General features: G+C 35.7%; 1 protein-coding gene across 4 annotated transcripts in view; it reads right to left on the bottom strand.

The window, feature by feature from the left end:
• The window catches only part of LOC150089733 (chloride channel protein 2-like), a 564,677-nt gene that overhangs the window by 175,763 nt on the left and 369,448 nt on the right, over positions 1-19,466 (bottom strand). For all 4 annotated transcript variants that reach the window (XM_090368771.1, XM_090368772.1, XM_090368774.1 and 1 more), the window contains one exon: positions 9,285-9,395. In XM_090368771.1, the coding sequence (XP_090224897.1) occupies positions 9,285-9,395 (111 nt within the window). The remainder of the gene's footprint in view (positions 1-9,284; positions 9,396-19,466) is intronic.

Below are 19,466 nucleotides of genomic sequence, written 5' to 3'. Positions count from 1 at the left end.
AGGTGCAGCATAAGCCTCAGGCTTCCTTGCACCTTATGGCTAATAATAATAGAGACTAATTACGTCAAAGTAATTGGTTTCAAAGTATAAAAGAACATCAGTGTTTTTTTTTTTTTTTTTTAATACTGAGGCAACTCATTTTCAATTGCATACATTTAATTTTACATTAACAAATGTTAATTATAGAACCCTGTATATTTTGATTGTCTTCCGACAGAATTGTGCTTTGTTCTCCCAAAATAGCACCATTCACTTCAAACACCTTGGAAAGAGTTACCCATCAGGAGTTTGGGTGGCTCAGAGGTCCCTTCCCAAAAAAAAAAAAAAAAAAAAAAAAAAAAAACTTTTTAATGCTCTTCAATCTGATTTTCCAATCAATTGTAATTCACACTGCATGCCTTTAAAGATATGTTCTTTGATTTCACTATTAAGAACTACTTTTAAGCAATATTATTATTACTGAGAAAACTGCTGAACTGCCTGCCTGCCAAACTAGAAATGCTGTAAAGCATTTTTAATTTAAAACAAGATTTGAAAGTATCTCTTTAATTGTTCCAATGCTATTTTTCATATGTACAAGTAATTTACATCTGTGTCATCTTTTCGTACTCAATAAACCATTTAAAATTGCAAAACAACCATGAAGTCAAGTTTTTAATTTTTATTTAAAATTTGGGAATTAAAATACTATACTATTCTTGAATTAACTACTTAGGAAGGCATTAAAACTATCTTCATTTCTGTTTTTACATCACCCATTATTAGAGTACCTAATATTCCAATTCTCCCAATAATTATTCTGAACATTATACATCAGCATTAGAGTAATTTCCTCATATATACTTTTAGCAAAGTAGGAAACAGTTAATCTTATGGAAAATGATCCCTTATTTTATTTTAAACATTAGAACACTGTTTTCAAAATATTTCAAGTTTTTAATAATTCTGAAATACTTTAGTCTGTTACAGTAAAAAATACAATTATTTTGAATAATTTAAACATATTTAATCTGAAAATATGAAAAGTGGGTTTGTATAGGGGGGGGTCATAATCCCATTGTATAAGGCTACAGTAAGACAGCACTTTGAATGCTGTGTTCAAGTATGGAGACTGCACCTAGAAAAAAGACATCAAGTTTCTTGAAAGGGTCTATATACAGAAAACAGGTCTGGTAAGATCCACAAAATAGCACCCATATTTGAATATGCAGGCAACAGAGTTTGGTAACTAGGCACCTTAGAGGAGACCTAATTGAGGTCTATAAGCTCTGAGAGGAGAGTAGAAAATAGATTGAACAAGCGTAAAATTTTCACTGTTACAAATTATGAACTATGGACCATAAATTGAAATTGAGAGGGAAAAAGTCTTAGACTAAATTACAGGAAGTTTTTTTTAGCCTGCAAGTTGTTGATTACTGAAATAAGTTGCATCTAAAGGTGGCTGCAGCTGGCAGCTTGAGCAAATTTGAAGGTCACAGTTGGATAGGTGCCTAATGAGGGAGAGAGACACAAATAGGTATTTCATTTTATTATTTTTATTAATTAATTATTTTATTATTTTTTGGCTGGTGTAACAAAAGTCTTGGGCTTCCTTGCAATATAAAACTAATACTATACTATGCAACATGGAATGTAAAACACTCAAAAAATGAAAATGGCTAATTAAAACAGATGTGAGCTTTTAATAAAATGCATTAAGTTTATGCAAGTAAGATTTGTGTATGAAAAACCTGAATTAGTAAATTAATAAGAGGAGTTTACCTCAATTATACGCGACTATTAATTGCAGAAACCATTGAAATTAAATTACACGAGAATTCTGTTAATGTTCGGCGGCCATATTTGATCTCCGATGCGTGGACCTTTACGCGCATGCGCGAAGACACATAATCACTATTTAAGTTGCAGGTTTAGCCTGATTCGGTGATTTTCATTCCTGTGATCACGACAGTCGGTCGAAAAGCATTGTCAGCTTCAGGAAGGAAGATCGTTTTGAATATTTTCGTTATTCTTTTAATTGCGTTAATTTGAATTTTAATTGTTTTGAATTGATTTTGAATTGTGTTAAATTGATTATTTAATTATTTATATTTTACTTTAATTATTTATATTTTACTTTAATGGACCGGTAAGTTGTCGATTTTTTCGTTTTTTCCGTTTTAATTTCTGGAGGGTATCATACGGAAGTGTTCCACGTACTATATTGAGGTAAACTCCTCTTATTAATTTACTAATATTATTATCAACGTAGAACATATTGAGTATTACAGCTCTGATTCATACTATCTAATGAAAAACCTGAATAAATGAATTTTCAACTTTCTTTAGAATAACACTGAAACTTCTATTACTTAATGGTAGTTTCTGTACAATTTTAATAAGTTTTTTACTTATTTATTAATAAGTAAATTATTTTGATATTATTTTTGATATACAAAAAATTTTATCCAAGCTGTTCACGGCAGGTAGGTCATTCGTCACAAAATACTGCTAGACCTGAAATTTGCATAAACTGGGCTAGTCATCAGCCCTTTCAAGCTGTAGGCAACATCCATGAATGGTTAGTTATTCAATATTTATTACATTATTAGGAATTAAACCTAAGGAGCTTGTAGTGTCTTTCACTGCCTTTCCTACACCTGTAACTTATAAGAATTATTGGACAATTTTCAAAATACAGCTCATCCAGCTAAAATGTGGCACCTTACAATGTTCATTTCATGTATATTTATTTGACACTGTATCTGCCATTAGACACAAGAAAATTTGAAATCATGCACAAAACCCTATTGCTATGTTATGCTCTTTTTCACTAGCACCATTTCAGTTTATATGCTTGTCCATGAGCATATGTTGCATATTTGATTTGTTATTATATATTTAGTGTGTTAAAATTCATATACAGTTCCTTATATATATATATATATATATATATTCATACTACCCATAAAGTAAGAAAATTGGTCCAAAAAAAGATTGCAGAGTTTATAAAAAAAAAAAAAAAAAAAAACATTAAAATATCGAAATAAATTGGAAGTTCTGACTATATTCCAGTTTATGGTACCCCTCATGTTTCTCTATGTGATGAACAGAAGGTTGCGTGAAGGACATGAACTGAGAAAAACAGTTGTAATTAGAAGGGAGGGGGAAACAATCATAAGAGGGGTCACGTTTTTAATCAAATTTCATTTGTGTTTACGGAAAAAAAGGTTAGGCTTTTATGCAACTTCGGGAGAGATACAAGCAAAAACAGGTCATGGGCCACGGCCAGGGGGGTACTGCAAACGAGTTTTACTGAAGTTTTAAAGTATTGGCAAAAATAGTTTCTGACATGGATCCAGAATTTGAAGGAAGCTGCACATCCAAAAGGAAACGACTTGATGAGCAGTTACATATTTATGAGCTACGCACAGACCTTACATTTATTCTTTAACATCTCCCAAATGGTGACAATTTGCATAGCCAGACTAATTAGAATGTTCCTGATAGCACAATAAAACAGATTCGGTTGTCAGATGTTTACTAATAAAATGATCTGCCACGGCACATACCAAATATGTATACAAAGCAATTTTTTTTTTTTTTTTTTTTTAACTAACTAATGCTCATCCTAGGAAAGCAGATATTTAGCATTAGTTGAGGCATATGATGAAAGAAAGCAAGCTTAACCAGCATTAGCCAAAAAAAAGCCTTCCCATTTCACCCATTTGGGCACTCCAAATGTTCATCTAGTTCAGCCTTAAATTTATTTAAGCTATCAACTTCCACAGCAACAGATGGAAGCCCATTCCAGCAATCAACTATATATGCTGGATAAAGGCAAACTTCTGCACATCTATTCTACAACTATCTTTCCTCAATTTGAATCTATGCCCCCTCAGGTTCTTAATCTCATCAAGCAAAAGTATCCCATCAGCATTGAGCGTGCTCAAACCATTCAAAGCCTTATACACCTCAATCAGATCACCTCGCAAGTGCCTAGTTTCCAGACGCTGCAATTAGCAGAACTTAAACCTTTCTTGCTAAGACAACCCTTTCTTTCCTCTCACCAACCTTGTTGCCCTTCTCTGTATTCACTCAAGCAACTCTACATCCTTCCTAAAATTAGCCCTCCAGACTTGTATGCAGTACTCAAGGTGTGGCCTGACCATTGCTTTATACAAAGGGATAATCACCTCCTTGTCTATGCTAGCAAAATTCCTATACATCATTGACAAAACTCCATGTCCTGCTCTGGCAGCCTGTCTGCACTGCTCAGAGAACTTCATATCTGATTGCAATTATTCCAGGTCTTTTTCATTCTCCACCTCCCTATGTGCAGTACCACACAGTTGGTACGTTTGTCTTCAGTTACTGCTACCCACATGCAGTACTTTGCATTTGTCAACGTTTAACTTCAGTTGCCAATTCTCAGCCCATCTGCCTTTTCTAGATCCTGTTGCAGTAGCATACTGTCTTTACTGTCATTAACAATCCTGTCAACCTTTGTATCATCTGCAAACTTGGACATTAAGCCTGATATACCATCATCAATATCATTAATGAATACACAAAACAACAGTAGACCCAACACTGAACCCTGGGGGACTCCACTAATAACATTAGTCCATGAAGAGTAGTGTCCATTGATTACCACTCTCTGTCTTCTCCCACTCAACCATCCCTTTATCCATAGCAGCAATTTGCCTCCAATGCCACACTGCCCCAATTTGTACAGCAGTCTTCTATGTGTAACAGTAACAAAAGTTTCCTGAAATTTAAGTACAGCCACTCCCCGACTTACAGAAATTTGACTTTATGTAAGTTTTTTGCCGGCCGGTGCAAATTTAAAAAAATCATGGAAATATATTTTGCATCCCATAGGAATAAATAGAGGTATCGCGAAAATATAGTAATGTGAACCCAATAACATATTGGGTTCACAATAACAAAATCATTCCAAGACTTCAGACGTTGAAATTTTCGCTATATAACTTAGCTATTTATCTCTCTAAAAGGTCATTTTTATAATGGAAATTGCACTTCGCTTTCATCATTATCACATGTTCCATTATAAGAATCAATTCTGAACACCTTTGTGATATATTTTTCTAAAACACATTTCTGGAGGTCACTACCATAAAACAATAAAAACAATTTGCACCTTACCGTTTATTGGGCTCTTCTGTTAGTGCATCTAATTAGAAACAGGTAGTAAATCGATCTTATTGCATTTGCAATAATCCCGAGAAATGGATTGTGTGGGTTTTTACTTTATTATAGTGAAATGTGTTACACCTTCATGAAATCTTCAAATGTATAAAAAATATAAATCAATTTTTAGAACCTTCTCTTCATTCCTATTTACTTATCACAATGATGAAAGGAAAGTGACCAACAGAAAGCACTGGCAGTGCTAGGAAATGAAACAAAACAAAATTGATTTAGAAATGAAGATGATTAATTAAGTACGAAGCAGTACAAAGTTTGTCATCTACTGCAAAGAATTATGTCTCGCTTCTTCAACAGTGAATGTTATTTTAAAGGACAGTGCACGTATAAAAGAACATGTTAAAGGATCAACACATTTAAGGTCAACAGCATTCAGGTGCTATATCGAAGATGGAACAGCTATTAACAATATGGATGGAAAATCAGATTCAGAAGCGAGTGCCCATGAGTACATGGCCATTCAAGCAAAAGCAAGAAGTATTTATGAAGATATTAAGGATAAGTATGGTGAATCCCAAGCCAAGTTCGTGGCAAGCAACGGGTGGTTCAAGCATCGCGCTGGTTTACAAAACATTAAAGTATGCAGTGAAGTTGCCAGTGCCAATTCTGCAGCTGCAGAGAAATTTTGTGATGCATTGGAAAAAACCCCTTCTTAATCTCCAAAGCCCTCAACTTCCGCAGCAGTGTGCTTATCAGCTGGAATGTTAATTTTGGCAATGATGCTCGAAAGGTAAAACTTGCTGATGTTATGCCTGTCTCCTGTCTCTTTTTGTAATTTTTGTAATTTTGTACACTTTTGTAATTTTTCCCGCACATAAAAAAATTGAATAATTCTATTTACATGTTCATCAAACATTTTTATTTTGCTTCTAACAAATTCAGCACACATAGTTGCGAATGTGGAATTTTCCCTAAATGCTTATTTAGGGAAATTCTGACGTCAGTAAAATTCAACTTATGTAGCGTTCCGTGGAATACAACCCTCACGTTAATCGAGGAGTGGCTGTACATGACATCAAAATTATTTTTTGCATCCAGTTCCTTTGTGACCACATCGTATTATCCAATCAAATTGGTCAGACAAGACTTCCCCTTAACAAACCCATGCTGTGTCCGAACTATTACTGCAGTCACCTCTTTAAACAGTGACTCCATTTTCCTGGGAACAGAAGTTAAACAGATCTATAATTATTTGTGTCACTATTTGCAAACCCCTTTGTGAATTGGAGATATATTTGCACATCTCCAGTCAATGGTGACCTCCCCTGACTCTAAAGATGCTCCCATAATTATGGGTTTGCTTACTTTCCTTTCTGCCTCCATCAATATAACTGGATAAATTCCATCTGCCACAGGTGCCTTTTTTATGTTTAACTTCAACAATTTCTCCTTCACTTTGATCTCAGTTATTACAAAATCACTTAGCTCCCAGTTAGAGTTCGATAAACCTCTGGCATTTCCCTCCTTGAATAACTCTTGATGTGTGAATGTAGATGGAAAATACTCATTCAGTTTATCGGCTAATTGAGCAGGATCATCAATAGTCGAACCATCTATGTTAAGTGGACCAATCTGATTCATCTCCTTCCTTCCTTCTAGAGTTTATATAAGTAAAGAACTCTTTGCTGTTTTTCTTTGCATCCTTTGCCAAAGATTTCTCGTAATCTGCCTTTGCCTATTTAAAATCCTTTGTGACTTGATTACAGACTAGCTTATATCTGCCGTAGGATTCTGTGTCACCTAATAATTTATATGCATCCCATGCATTTTTCTTCTCTGCCACAAGCCTCATTAATTCATCTGACATCCATTTAGGTCTGAACCTTGAACAGTATTTCTTAGTTGGTATGGAAAGCTTAGTAGCTTCCAACATTAAGTCCCTGAAGTTTTCCCATTTAGAATTTACCATTGGTAACATCATTAGTTGATCCCACTGTATAGAATTTAAAAACTGTCTGAGACCACTGTAGTCACCTTTACGAAAACAAAAACCCTTCCCCATACCCTTGATGGCAGTTACATCTTTAAATAAATCCCACATCGGTTTATAAGTTTATAGTAAATAAATCAAATTTATTTACTATTTGGTGTAAGTGCAAGTATACATGCACCTGTACTTACTCTCAGTTACCCTAACACAGCCCATGTATTTACTTGTTCCATGATGACTCCCAACAGCTCTTGAAATCCCCAGCAACTTGCACTCTGGGCTGCTGCTCATTACAAAACAAGCAGTAAAAGAATCACTTTCACCTCTATCTGCAGCTACTGTTAATCTTTTAGTCTGCGAATCCCCCCAAGCTAGCAGTTTTCCGACCCACCTAACACTGTCTCAATAGCATCAGTAAATATTCTTGCACCCTTTCTATTTAAGTGTATCCTATCCCTGTACGACGGCCTCCACAGCCAAGTGGGCAGGAGCGGGAGTGCAGTAGCGCACGCTCTTTGAGACCGGGGTTCAAGACCCTGACTGCTGAATACGGTCGATCTGCCAACCCGCACTGGACCAGCGTGGCAGATTATGGTCCATTTCCCTCAGCATGAATTGTTGAGGAGGCTTCCATCCTGCAGTGGGTTGATAATGGCTGCACTTTACTTCTTTTTTTTTTTTACTTATCCCTGTATAAGCAGTCTCTCCTGTTAGCAAGCACAGACCACACTGAAAAAATTTCTACCTCGTGAGCCTTGCACAATTTCTCCAGGGCCAAATTCATTGGCAAGGCTCTCATCATATACTCCCTCCTATTGTGTCTGAGCAGAATTGCAGACACTTTCAAATTTAACCCTAATTCACAACTTTTTTTCAGTATTGACCTGTACTTGTTAAGTAAATCTACAGATCTCTTACTCTTAAGGTCATTAATGTCAACGCGTACAACAATATCACCTTTTGTGCCGTTAAAAGATGATATCTACCCTACAACATCATCAACTTTCACCTCTGGCAGACATATCCTGGCCCTGTTCCACCTATCCTTTTTGCATAATATATTCCCCGTCTCCCTGACAATACAGTCACCAACAATTACTACTTCCTGTGAGACCAGTTCATTCTGCCTTGGAGATTGCCACTGTGTTGCCTGATGCACAGGAGTGAGTTCTGGTGTTGAGTTGGGTAGCTGAGAGCATGATGGGCCCCCTCATATTAATTTCTTCAAGGAAATCTACCCTACATCTTAAACTCTCATAGACGCCAATCAGAACGCTGAGTTGGCGCCTAATTTCTTCACAGTCTCTGCACCTGGCACACACAAAGACATTCTGCTTGGCTAGATCATGTCCTGTTCTAGACAGATCTGCAAACATTTCACATTTCACACATTTTTTTAGACTGTGATGCATTGGAGAATTGCCCCCTTTGGCTCTCTCGTGAGCCACAGTACTACCGCTACTTTGTGCTCGTTGCTTTGCTGCCCTACTCTGAGTCATGATTCTGTTTAAGTATAATTTAATTAACAATGAAATTTAATAAAGTTAATAAATTTATTGATTAACTGATAAACCTATACTAATATATCAGACTTCTAATACAGTGCTACGTATTTCGCTATTTAGTTTTACATTAAACCTTACACTATGAAGTTCAGGATTTACATTACGCTATTCCGTATCATATAACAATGGCGGCAAGTTATGAAAAGTAAGATTTACGGACACTTAGTATTAACTTTCAAAATCCCTATCTAAATTCAAATAAACCAAGGAGCTTGACTAGAACTATAAAGCTACTTATGGAAAATAATTTAGTATAAAAATTAAGTCAATAAAATGACTAAATATAAATAAAAACTTAGCATTCAACGGAGCTGCAAAAATCTTGGCCAACAAGGTAATAACCTCGTATCCAGATTAATAATTTTTTGTCTATCTATTTTGAAAGAAACAATTTAACATATTATACATTTTCCCTTTAAAAATTAGAATCCTGATGTATTACTAAAAAATTATATTTTTATAGTCCCAAGTAAAATGAGGAGAAATAATCAATCATACATATTTCCAAGGAAAGAGTGCTATTATGAGTATAGCTGATGAAAACATTCATTACTAGTCAAAATAATTTACAAACCTACCAACCACAGCATAACCTCCAGGTATGATTTTGAAGATGGTATCTCCCATTCTGATTCCCTCAGGAAACCAAGCTGCCATACACTCTCCAACAAGACGACCAAAAGCTGCACCTACAATAAAGCATTATCACACTGTACCAAAAGTACTCTCATGAAAGATACCTGAAGGTTTTTTTTTTCCCCTGATATCAACACCAAAGTTTTGTACACAAAGAAAAAAATTAATTATAAATACTGACTGATAACACAACTCTATATTGGGGGTCTTTATAATTTTGTGTGTGATATATATAGGGTCTCTCAAAAATATTGGTACAAATGTTTAGGGGAGGTAGGTAACATCTAAAGGAATGTGAACCGCATAGGAACCCAAAACCAGAAACGTCATGGGAAAGTAGTAGCAGAGGCACAAGAAGCAGAAATGACACAAGACAATAATTAGTGGCAAACATTTATTTGACATAATATTAACAATGGAGTATGAGATGGATGCATTTCATGATGTAACAACAGATGCTTGAAGGTTCCACCACGAGATGCGATGTATGCGTGACACCGACGCAGCATGGATTGGCAGACATGGTCGAACACACCTGGAGTTTCTTTGACAGTAGCAGCAGCGCAGACGAGTCTCACCACGAGATCCATTTCCATCTCCACAGGCGATTCATACACGATAGATTTGAGGCCCCCCCCCCCCACAGAAAGAAATCAAGGCTCGATAAATCAGGTGAGCATGGGGGCCAGACAACGGGTCCACCACGGCCAATCCATTGACGCCCAAAATTCCTGCCTGTTCAAGTGGTCATGAACACACCTTCCATAATGGGCAGGCACCCTGTCATGTTGAAACCAAATGTTGCATCTCACATTTGCTGGAACATCGTCAAGTAACCCTGGTAGAACTTGTTCAAGAAAGATCCGATATTTAGGGGAGTTTATGCGGGATGGTATCAGGTATGGGCCGACTAAGCAGTCACCGACCATACCTGCCCACACATTTACTGCGAAGCGATATTGTGCCACAAGGGGGCGCACACTGTGTGGATTGTCGGGAGCCCACACATGAGCATTGTGCTGATTGAATAAGCCTTTCCGAGTGAAATAAGCCTCATCCGTGAACAAAACATAGGCTGGAAAATTCAAGTCTTGAACACTTTCTTGGAGAAACCACTGCGCAAAAGCCACACATGCAGGATGATCTTGGGGGAGTAGTAACTTAACCCTTTGGAGATGAAAGGGGTGTAAGGAATCATCGTGCCAGACACGCTGTACACTGCAATGAGACACTCCTAAGGCAGAGGCAACAGTATGTGTGCTGGTAGTAGGATTATTCTGGCATTCAACACACTTTCTTCCATGGCGGGAGTTAGCGTCGAACGTGGTGTGCCCGCACTACTCCTGTTACCTATAAATGACCCATAATCGCACAAATTTTGATGCACACGCGCAAATAAACAGTGGTCCAGTACATGTCCGTCTGGGAAGCGTTCTCCATAAATTCGTTGAGTGGATCGTCCATTGCCCTCTACTTCCATACACTAGGTGCATGTCTGCCAGCTCAGTTCGTATATCGATGCATGCTTTTTGTGCAGCGACTACTACTTGAATGAGTAAACCAGAAATTTTCCCTCTTGCGAAATGATGAACAGCGCCGTCTACCGACTTACGGTGACGTTTCCGGTTATGGGTTCCTATGCGATTCACATTCCTTTAGATGTTACCTACCTCCCCTAAACGTTTGTACCACTATTTTTGAGACACCCTGTAGTAAATTTGCCATTCTGAATTCAATGACAATACCATTTTTGTTGCATGCCAATTTTTAACAAATGCTCAATGCAGTTGGATATTTTATGTTATTTATAGTAAAATTTTATGAAAATATTATTGACAACGTTCCAAACTACTGGTTTTAAATTATTGAGGATCATACACAAAAGGAAAATATTCTAGAAGGAGACAGAATGTATTGTTACTGTATATTCATGAATGACAGAGCATGACAATGTGCAACTCCATTAGAGCATCATTTTTTGTGTGGTTTGTTTCTCCATGAGTATTTCAATTTACAAAAACTATATAAATAACATGTCGTCAAGGCATTGCAGGAAAAAACAGTGCAGATATGTTCTCTTACATTCTATATATTAAAAAAACATCAAGAGAATGTAACACAATTTATGAAAAATGCATTTTATCTACTTTAGAATAAAACTGTGATCAAGGTATGGATCTGTGATCAAACTATGGGCACCAACATTAAGCTTTTCTTATATTGAAGCACTGTGGAAATGGACTCAAGATAAAAAATTCTACCTTCATTAGCATTCCCATGGTCTGGCATGAACCATGGAACTGTGGAAAAGATTGTTACTTTGCTTATGTAACATGCATTGCTACAACACTAAGCACAAAAAGGAAATAGTATATAACAATATTCTGTCTGCAATAAGACTCATAGCTCATGGACCAGAGAAGCCTGTACCGCCTCCCTTTGGTGGAGTACTATATGACTGTACCTCCCTTAGGTACAATCATATCTGGAATTGCAAAGAAACTTGTTTCAATTTCTTCCAGTTCTGACTTGGAAATAGACAGAAACAACATTACAGACTTTTTTCATTTGGTAAGTTCTCAGCCACAGATTTTCAAGAAAAGTGAATTAAAATACCTAGTTAAGGACTCGGGTCTTTCAAAGGAGTCATCAAAGTTTTGGGATTGAGACTGCATGACAAATTTTCTCACTTCTGGAACTTCATTTTTATGGCACAGGAAATATGAGACAGACTCTCTGCCTTGTTTTTCTCAAAAAGAATCACTTGTTCATTGGAATGATGTTTCCATATTAGTAACCAAATTAGGAACTAGAATTTATCAAGCAAACTGACTGTAAACTATTTGTAGATTCTTCTTAAAGAAGCTTGAAAGGGGCACTGCTGCACAATGGTAACATATATGTTACTGTTGTTCCAGTAGCTCATTTGATTCACTTGAAAGAAATGATAAAATCTAGAATTTCTTCTGAGCAAGTGAAACATCCTGAACATAACTGGGTGAGTTGTAGAAATTTGAAAATTTTGTGTATGCTAGATCAGCAACCTGGCTATGTGAAAATATGCTGCTTTTTACATGAGTGGGATAATTGAGCAAAAATAAGAAAATTACAAATAATCGAACTGATACCTGGTGCAAAAAATATTTTATGAGAAAGTTTGGTTAATCTGAATAAGGTTTGTTACATCTACTCTGCATTAAACTGAGATTAATGAAACAATTTGTTAAAGCTTTAGATAAAAAGTGACTGTTGTACTAAATTTTCAAATTTGTCATAAACAAATATCAAAGAAGGTAGTTTCATTGGGACTCAAATTAGGTTGTTAACTAAAGATGAATAGTTTGAAACCACAATGAATAACAAGGCAGAATGAGTTAGCTTCAGAAATGTAAATGAAATTTTTTTTAGGGAAAGAAAGGCTCAAAATATGAAAATATGTAAATAAATTTAAAAAGCTGGAATGTAATATGAGCTTGAAATTTCATTTTCTTCACTTACATCTCAACTTTTTCTTGAAAATTTTTGGGGTGTTTGGGAAGAACAAGATGAGAGATAACACCAAGATATCAGGATAGCTGGAATATTAACATGATGGCAATTTACTACTGGACGTTGAAAAGGGAGACTTCCAGTGAAATATCATATAAATAAACATCTACTAAACACTTTTTTGAAAGTAAAACACATTTTTGCTCAAAAAAACAAGTATCTGTTATTTTTATTTTTAAATTCATTTCACTATATTTTTGATGAATATTCTATATATAATATTTAGTTTTTCCACTGTAGTTTTATATATATATATAAGTAATGACATTAAAAATAAAATAGATAAATAAGAAAATAAATAAACATGAAGTAGTCATTAGAGGCAGTAAAATACGAATCCTCCACACGATACCCAATATATTACTGAAATTACGTATTGAAAAATTAATACAAATGCCCTTAGTATGGCAAAACTGTAGAGCGAAAATTTAACATAAACCTAACAATTAATCGTAATTGGGAGGATAGAGAAGGCATAACAAGACAGAAACTGTAGCCAAAAGCCTCCAAATGATTTAGAATATAATTTAAATCCAATTCAAATAAATCCATTTTAAAATTTAAAATATAGAACCAATTGTATAACAATTTAGCAGCACCCCCCCTAGTAAGGTACCAGTTCAGAGAAACGTGAAATATCACCAAAAGAGACTAATCAAACTACTAAAACAAAATAAAATAAAAATAGACTGACCATTATGCCCCATATCGACAGAGGACCACAAGGCTAATAATGGTCATAGAATCATTTGTATTTTGGATTTGGATTTTACTGCCTCTAATGACTACTTCACGTTTATTTATTTTCTTATTTATCTATTTTATTTTTTAATGTCATTATTATTATTAGCCATATGGTGCAAGGAAGCCTGAGGCTTATGCTGCACCAGTAAAAAAAAAAAATTCCCACGTTACCCTGAGAGAGAGAGAGAGAGAGAGAGAGAGAGAGAGAGAGAGAGAGAGAGAAGTAGAAGGAAATCACCAAGAAAGCAAGAAAGAAAAGAATGATGATATCCAGCTCAGGACCCTGGGTTTGCCGAGCTCACCAGATGTGAGCTCCTGTAATTACTTATATATATGTAAATCAAATGGTAGTAGTGGGTTTGACGTGCTTAAGCTGCGCCTATACCGCCATCTATAAATATATTTTCTATTTTCTATATCTATATAAGCTGGTTATAGCTGGTTAAGATTTCAGTATGTCTGTGGTGTGGCTTTGCTCTGGAGTGTTAGTCTGTTCTATTGTTTATTTTTCGCTGCATAAGGACCACCGCTATGCAAATCCTCTGCATTTGTGTCTCGATCGGATGAAGGAGGGGTGGATAGGTCCTTTGATCGGTTCGCCTATGTCAAGATTTGTCTAGCGATTGAAATGCAGTGATTCCATAACTATTATTGGCCTCGTGGTCCTCTGTCGATATAGGGCATAATGGTCAGTCTATTTTTATTTTATTTTGTTTTAGTAGTTTGATTAGTCTCTTTTGGTGATATTTCACATTTCTCGGAACTGGTACCTTACTAGGAGAGGTGCCGCTAAATTGTTATACAGTTGGTTCTACATTTTAAAATAAGATTTATTTGAATTGGATTTAAATTATATTCTAAATTATTTTTCGGCTACAGTTTCTGTCTTGTTACCCCTTCTCTACCCTCCCAATTATGATTAATTGTTAGGTTTATGTTAAATTTTTGCTCTACAGTTTTGTCATACTACAAGCATTTGTATTAATTTTTCGATACGTAATTTCAGTTATATATATATGTATATATGTGTGTGTGTGTGTGTGTGTGTGTACATATATATTTCATATATATACACACACATATATATTTCATAATATGAGCTATTTTACTGAAATGGACAAAATAAATGGATCTGACCAATTAAATCAGCAGGAATGTTATTTTCAACAGTCACCTGACAGGTGACTGTTGAAAATAACATACTCATCTTAATCATCAATCAATGATTAAAAATTTTTAATTTTTTAGACCTTCAAAGATGTAATCAAACTTTTACTGCAATTGTTTCTGAAATGATTAGTTTATGTACAGAAATTGCATACAAGAACCTATCAGATGACCTGCCACCATCTTTCAACTATTTGGTTGTTTGCTTGAAGAGTGGTGGTACCGGATAACACTGATAGTGCATTTGTTTAAAGTTTCAAGTTACTTGTTATCCCTCTCCCACTAGTTCAATAAACATCTATTGTTTTACCCTAGTTGTTTCTGACTTATTATTTTCACATAGTAAAGATAAGAAAGTGAAACCGAACATTCTCTGAAGATGGCCAATTCACTGCAGGAAGCAAGATATGTAGTTTCCAAATTTTGAATAAACCTGAAAACAGTATATTTTGTGCACTTTGTTTTCAAAACTGAAAAATGGAAGAGAATAACATTCATATTTTATGTCTAAAATTTTTTTTTGCAATTTCAGCAGTATTAATACAGGTGGATTCTAAATTATTGTCAGGGTTTCCGTGGCCTTAATTTATAAACCAGAAACAACAAAATAAAACTGCTTACGGAATATGAAAGTGAAACTCAAAAGGTTTTATTTGGCAATGTCATACTCGCTGCATTGATGTCTGGGAGATATTGACGGCATTACTTCAAAATGGCGACTGTTCAAGAGAAGGCAATGTGCGTACTTTGGTTTTTCGAAACAAAGTCCATTATCACAATGCAACGCTTTACAGAAATAAATATGGAAAAGATTCACCTTCAGATAATGCTATCTGACGTTGGTTAAAGCAATTTCAAGAGACTGGTAGTGTTCTGCACCAAATCCACAAAGCATTTTCTCGAAGCCCACAAAACTAAACTAGACGAGCTTCTTTGCAGTTAGGTATACCACAAACGACTGTTTGGAGGGTTGTTCATAACCGCCTTCACCTCCATGCCCACAAACTGCAGATTGTGTAGGCTTTGAAGCCAAATGATATCCCTGCTGCTTCCAATTTGCCAAAGACATTTTGTCAAATGCTGAACCTGATGAAAATTACCTTCGGAAATGGAGATTTAGAGATGAAGAAATGTTTTACATATCAGGGAGGATAAATCGTCATAACTACAAACTATGGGGATTGGAAAACCCTCACGCCATTCGAGAATTCGAAAGAGATAGTCCAAAGATCAATGTCTGGTATGCTTTGTCATGTTCGGAAGTTTTGGGGCCCTTTTTTTTTTGCGGAAAAACAGTAACAGCGGTGACCTATCTGGACATGCTACAGCTGTATCTGTTACCCCAGTTGAAAAATCATCAGCCAAATGTGGTGTTCCAGCAAGATGGTGCACCGGCCACATAGGGCTCTTATTGTCCGAGAATTTCTTGACATGAATTTTCCTGGGCGCTGGGTTTGGTGTGGTTTGGTTTGGGTGTGGTGGACCGATTCCGTGGCTTCTGCACTTACCCGATCTTACGCTGCTTGATTTCTTCCTGTGGGGATACATGAAGGACATTGTGTACAAGATCCCTGTGACCTCCCTCGATGAACTGAAGCTCAGTTCATCGAGGGAGTACGTGCCACAAAAGGTGCACATGTTGTTGTTTAGCATTCTACAGTATTGATTCTATAGGTAATAAAACTTTTTGAGTTGCACTTTCATATTCCATAAGCAGTTTTATTTTGTTGTTTCTGGTTAGAAAATTATAGGCCATGGAAACCCCGACAATAATTTAGAATCACCCTGTATATTTGTTTTGTTTCTTGAAAATAAAAGGTGTAAAATGCATAGCATGTTTTAAAATTTTTATCTTTCTATTAAAGCTTAAAAAGTACAATAAGTATGGAAAATCTATCACGAAAATATGGAAAGGGCACTGTTTAAACAGAATTCAAAAAAAAAAAACTCAAAACATTTTACAGAAATTAAAAGAAAGTTGGGCACCTGTCAGGTAACCTGTCACTGCTTTTGCTACATTTCGGGTTCCGCTACTGCAAGGTTAATCATTTTATTATTTCTGGGTTTGTAAATTAATCTTATAGGATAGGCACAAATTAATGCCACTTATGAAACATGCATGATGAAATAATATAAAATCATAAAAAAATTAAATTCTTGTTTTCAAAGTCTAGGCATATCTACGCAAATAGAAAAATTAATTCATTAAGCTTTAAATATTGAACATAAAACTGCAGTCCACCCAAGTAGTTTCATCTCAGAAGTGTTATGCTGATTAGTTAAAACAATTCATAATCATTTAAAAATACAAGTGAAAGTAATACACACTTATGAGAATTTTTTTTAATAATGCAGGAGCAAAGAATATATATAATGTTTTGAAGGTGAAAATCTTAGGGACTTTTACCTTCTAGTTCTGATTGCAATCTCTGCTTGCAAAAGGATTAAAGAGATTAGACATCACAGTAGTCATGCCAGAGTATAAATAAAAAATTTATTATTTTTTATATATATATATATATATATATATATATATATAACTAATTATGTTATGATCATACAGAATTGTGAGAAAAAGTTTATCACTTATAATAAAATATTTTATTGTTATTTTGCAAAACTGTTCAGCTTGAATGAAATAACAAAAAGAAAATTGCCAAAGAACAGAAAAACAAGAAACCAGTTGTTTTTTTTCTTTGAAATGTTCTCCTGGAATTTTCTTTTTCATTTTTTGGTTCACATGACAAATGGCTAACTTTTATTGCACTTAATGCAGTTACAAAAGTGGTTGGCCTGCTAAACAATGAAACTGAAGAAACGAAACCAAACTAGGTTGACCATACTGCTTTAATCATGGTCAAACTGCTGACCAGGCTAGCCTGGTGGGAAAGTGCCTGCCTGGCAACCCAAAGGTCGTGGGTTCGAATCCCGCCTAGGGCTTGGATCAAAGTACTACAAAAACCAGTCTAATCAAGAAGTTTGTGCTACACACTGCTGCTCCTGCCCACCTGGCTATGGAGGCTCCAGCATGAGATGAGTGCAACTGCCTGATATTGAAAGGTGGTATGACATTTTTCCCCCAACTGAAGAAAATGTAAGTCGTAAGATGCAGAAACGTGTCCAAGGTGGAACAGGAGCAGTTGTGTCCTGAAAAATAACTTAAATCAATATTCCAATTCTGAACAAGCTCTTTAATTCTGAGTGAAGCAAATCTATTTTCATTTGGTTTGCTCTCATAGAACAAATCCCACTGATTATTATAAAGATACTCCCAACTGGGGTGAGATGGAAGACTCTGGATTTTAACAGCGTATTGGAGCAGCAATGTTTTCCTACAAAGTTGTAATGGAGGATCATGTGCTTCAATATAAAGACTTTGGATTGGAGAAGTGCTGAAAGCACCCAATGCAGTCCTCAGAGCACTGTGCTGGATGATATTTAGACATTGTAAAGTAGTGCTTCTGGCAGAGTCATATAATAGACAACCATAATCTAAGCGAGAACAGATTAAAGTTCTGTAAAGGTGAAGTAAAGTATATTTATCAGCTCCCCAAGACATGGATGAGACTGACCAAAGTTATGTTCATATGCTTTAGACAAACATTTCTTAATTGAGTGATGTGAGCTTGGAAATTAAGCTTGCTGTCTAATATCAGACCAAGAAATCTGATGTTAGTAGCAAGTGGGATTGGAGTATTGTTGATATGTAATTCAGAATCAGGATGGAGAGCCCGACGCTTGCAAAAGTGGGTGACAGTGCATTTCTTTTCTGATAGTTGATAAACATTCCTTAAAGTCCAAAATTCAATTTTGGTTATGGCAAGATTATGGAGTTGGCATTCAATGGTATTGATACTTTGAGACTGACAGGAAATGATAAGATTGTCTGCATACATATAAGTTTCAACAGTTTTTGGGATATCGTGCTAACTGTAACTGCAAAAAGTGAATTCTTCCTGAATGTGAGAATCAGAGAGTATGCTTTTATACCGACCTGAAAAGTGCGCAATTGAAGGAAATTTTTAATTATTTCAGGCAAATAACTCCTAAATCCCAGATGATATAGATCCATGAGAATACCATGATGCCAGGTAGTGTAAAATGCCTTTTCAAGATCTAAGTTGACCATGACGAGATGTTGTTTCCTGCAAAGGCATTGCAGAATATGAGATTCAGCTTTGACGAACACATCTAGGGTTGATCTATTTTTTCGAAAGCCATACTGATGATCTGGCAGGAGATTCTGGGACTCCAGGATGTAAGTGAGCCTACTATGAACCATCCTTTTGAAAAATTTACCCAAGCAGCTTGTGAGAGACATGAGCCTATAATTTTGCACCAGGATAGGATCTTTTCCTGGTTTTGGTATGGCAATAATAAAAGAATTGCACCATGAAGAAATATAAGCATTTTCATAGAAAATCCAATTGTAGAAGATCAACAAAGTAAGCAAGTCCTTTTCAGGTAAATGCTTCAGCATAATGTAATGAATACCATCTGGGCCTGCGGCACTATTGGATGATCTATTTAATGATTCTTTGAGTTCTGTTAACGTAAAGAGTTTGTTGTACAGGAAGGAGCACCGTGTGAAGAAGTTGATTTTATGCCGTTCTGCAGCTGCTTTGAAAGGCAGATGCATAGGAAGCAGAAGCAGAGATTGTGGC

Source organism: Mastigoproctus giganteus, chromosome 2, assembly GCF_048544385.1.
Source record: "Mastigoproctus giganteus isolate SK-2022 chromosome 2, ASM4854438v1, whole genome shotgun sequence".
In the NCBI taxonomy this organism is placed as follows: domain Eukaryota; kingdom Metazoa; phylum Arthropoda; class Arachnida; order Uropygi; family Thelyphonidae; genus Mastigoproctus; species Mastigoproctus giganteus.
The sequence above is the reverse complement of the archived record's forward strand: the minus strand, read 5'-3'. Positions and strand labels throughout refer to the sequence as shown.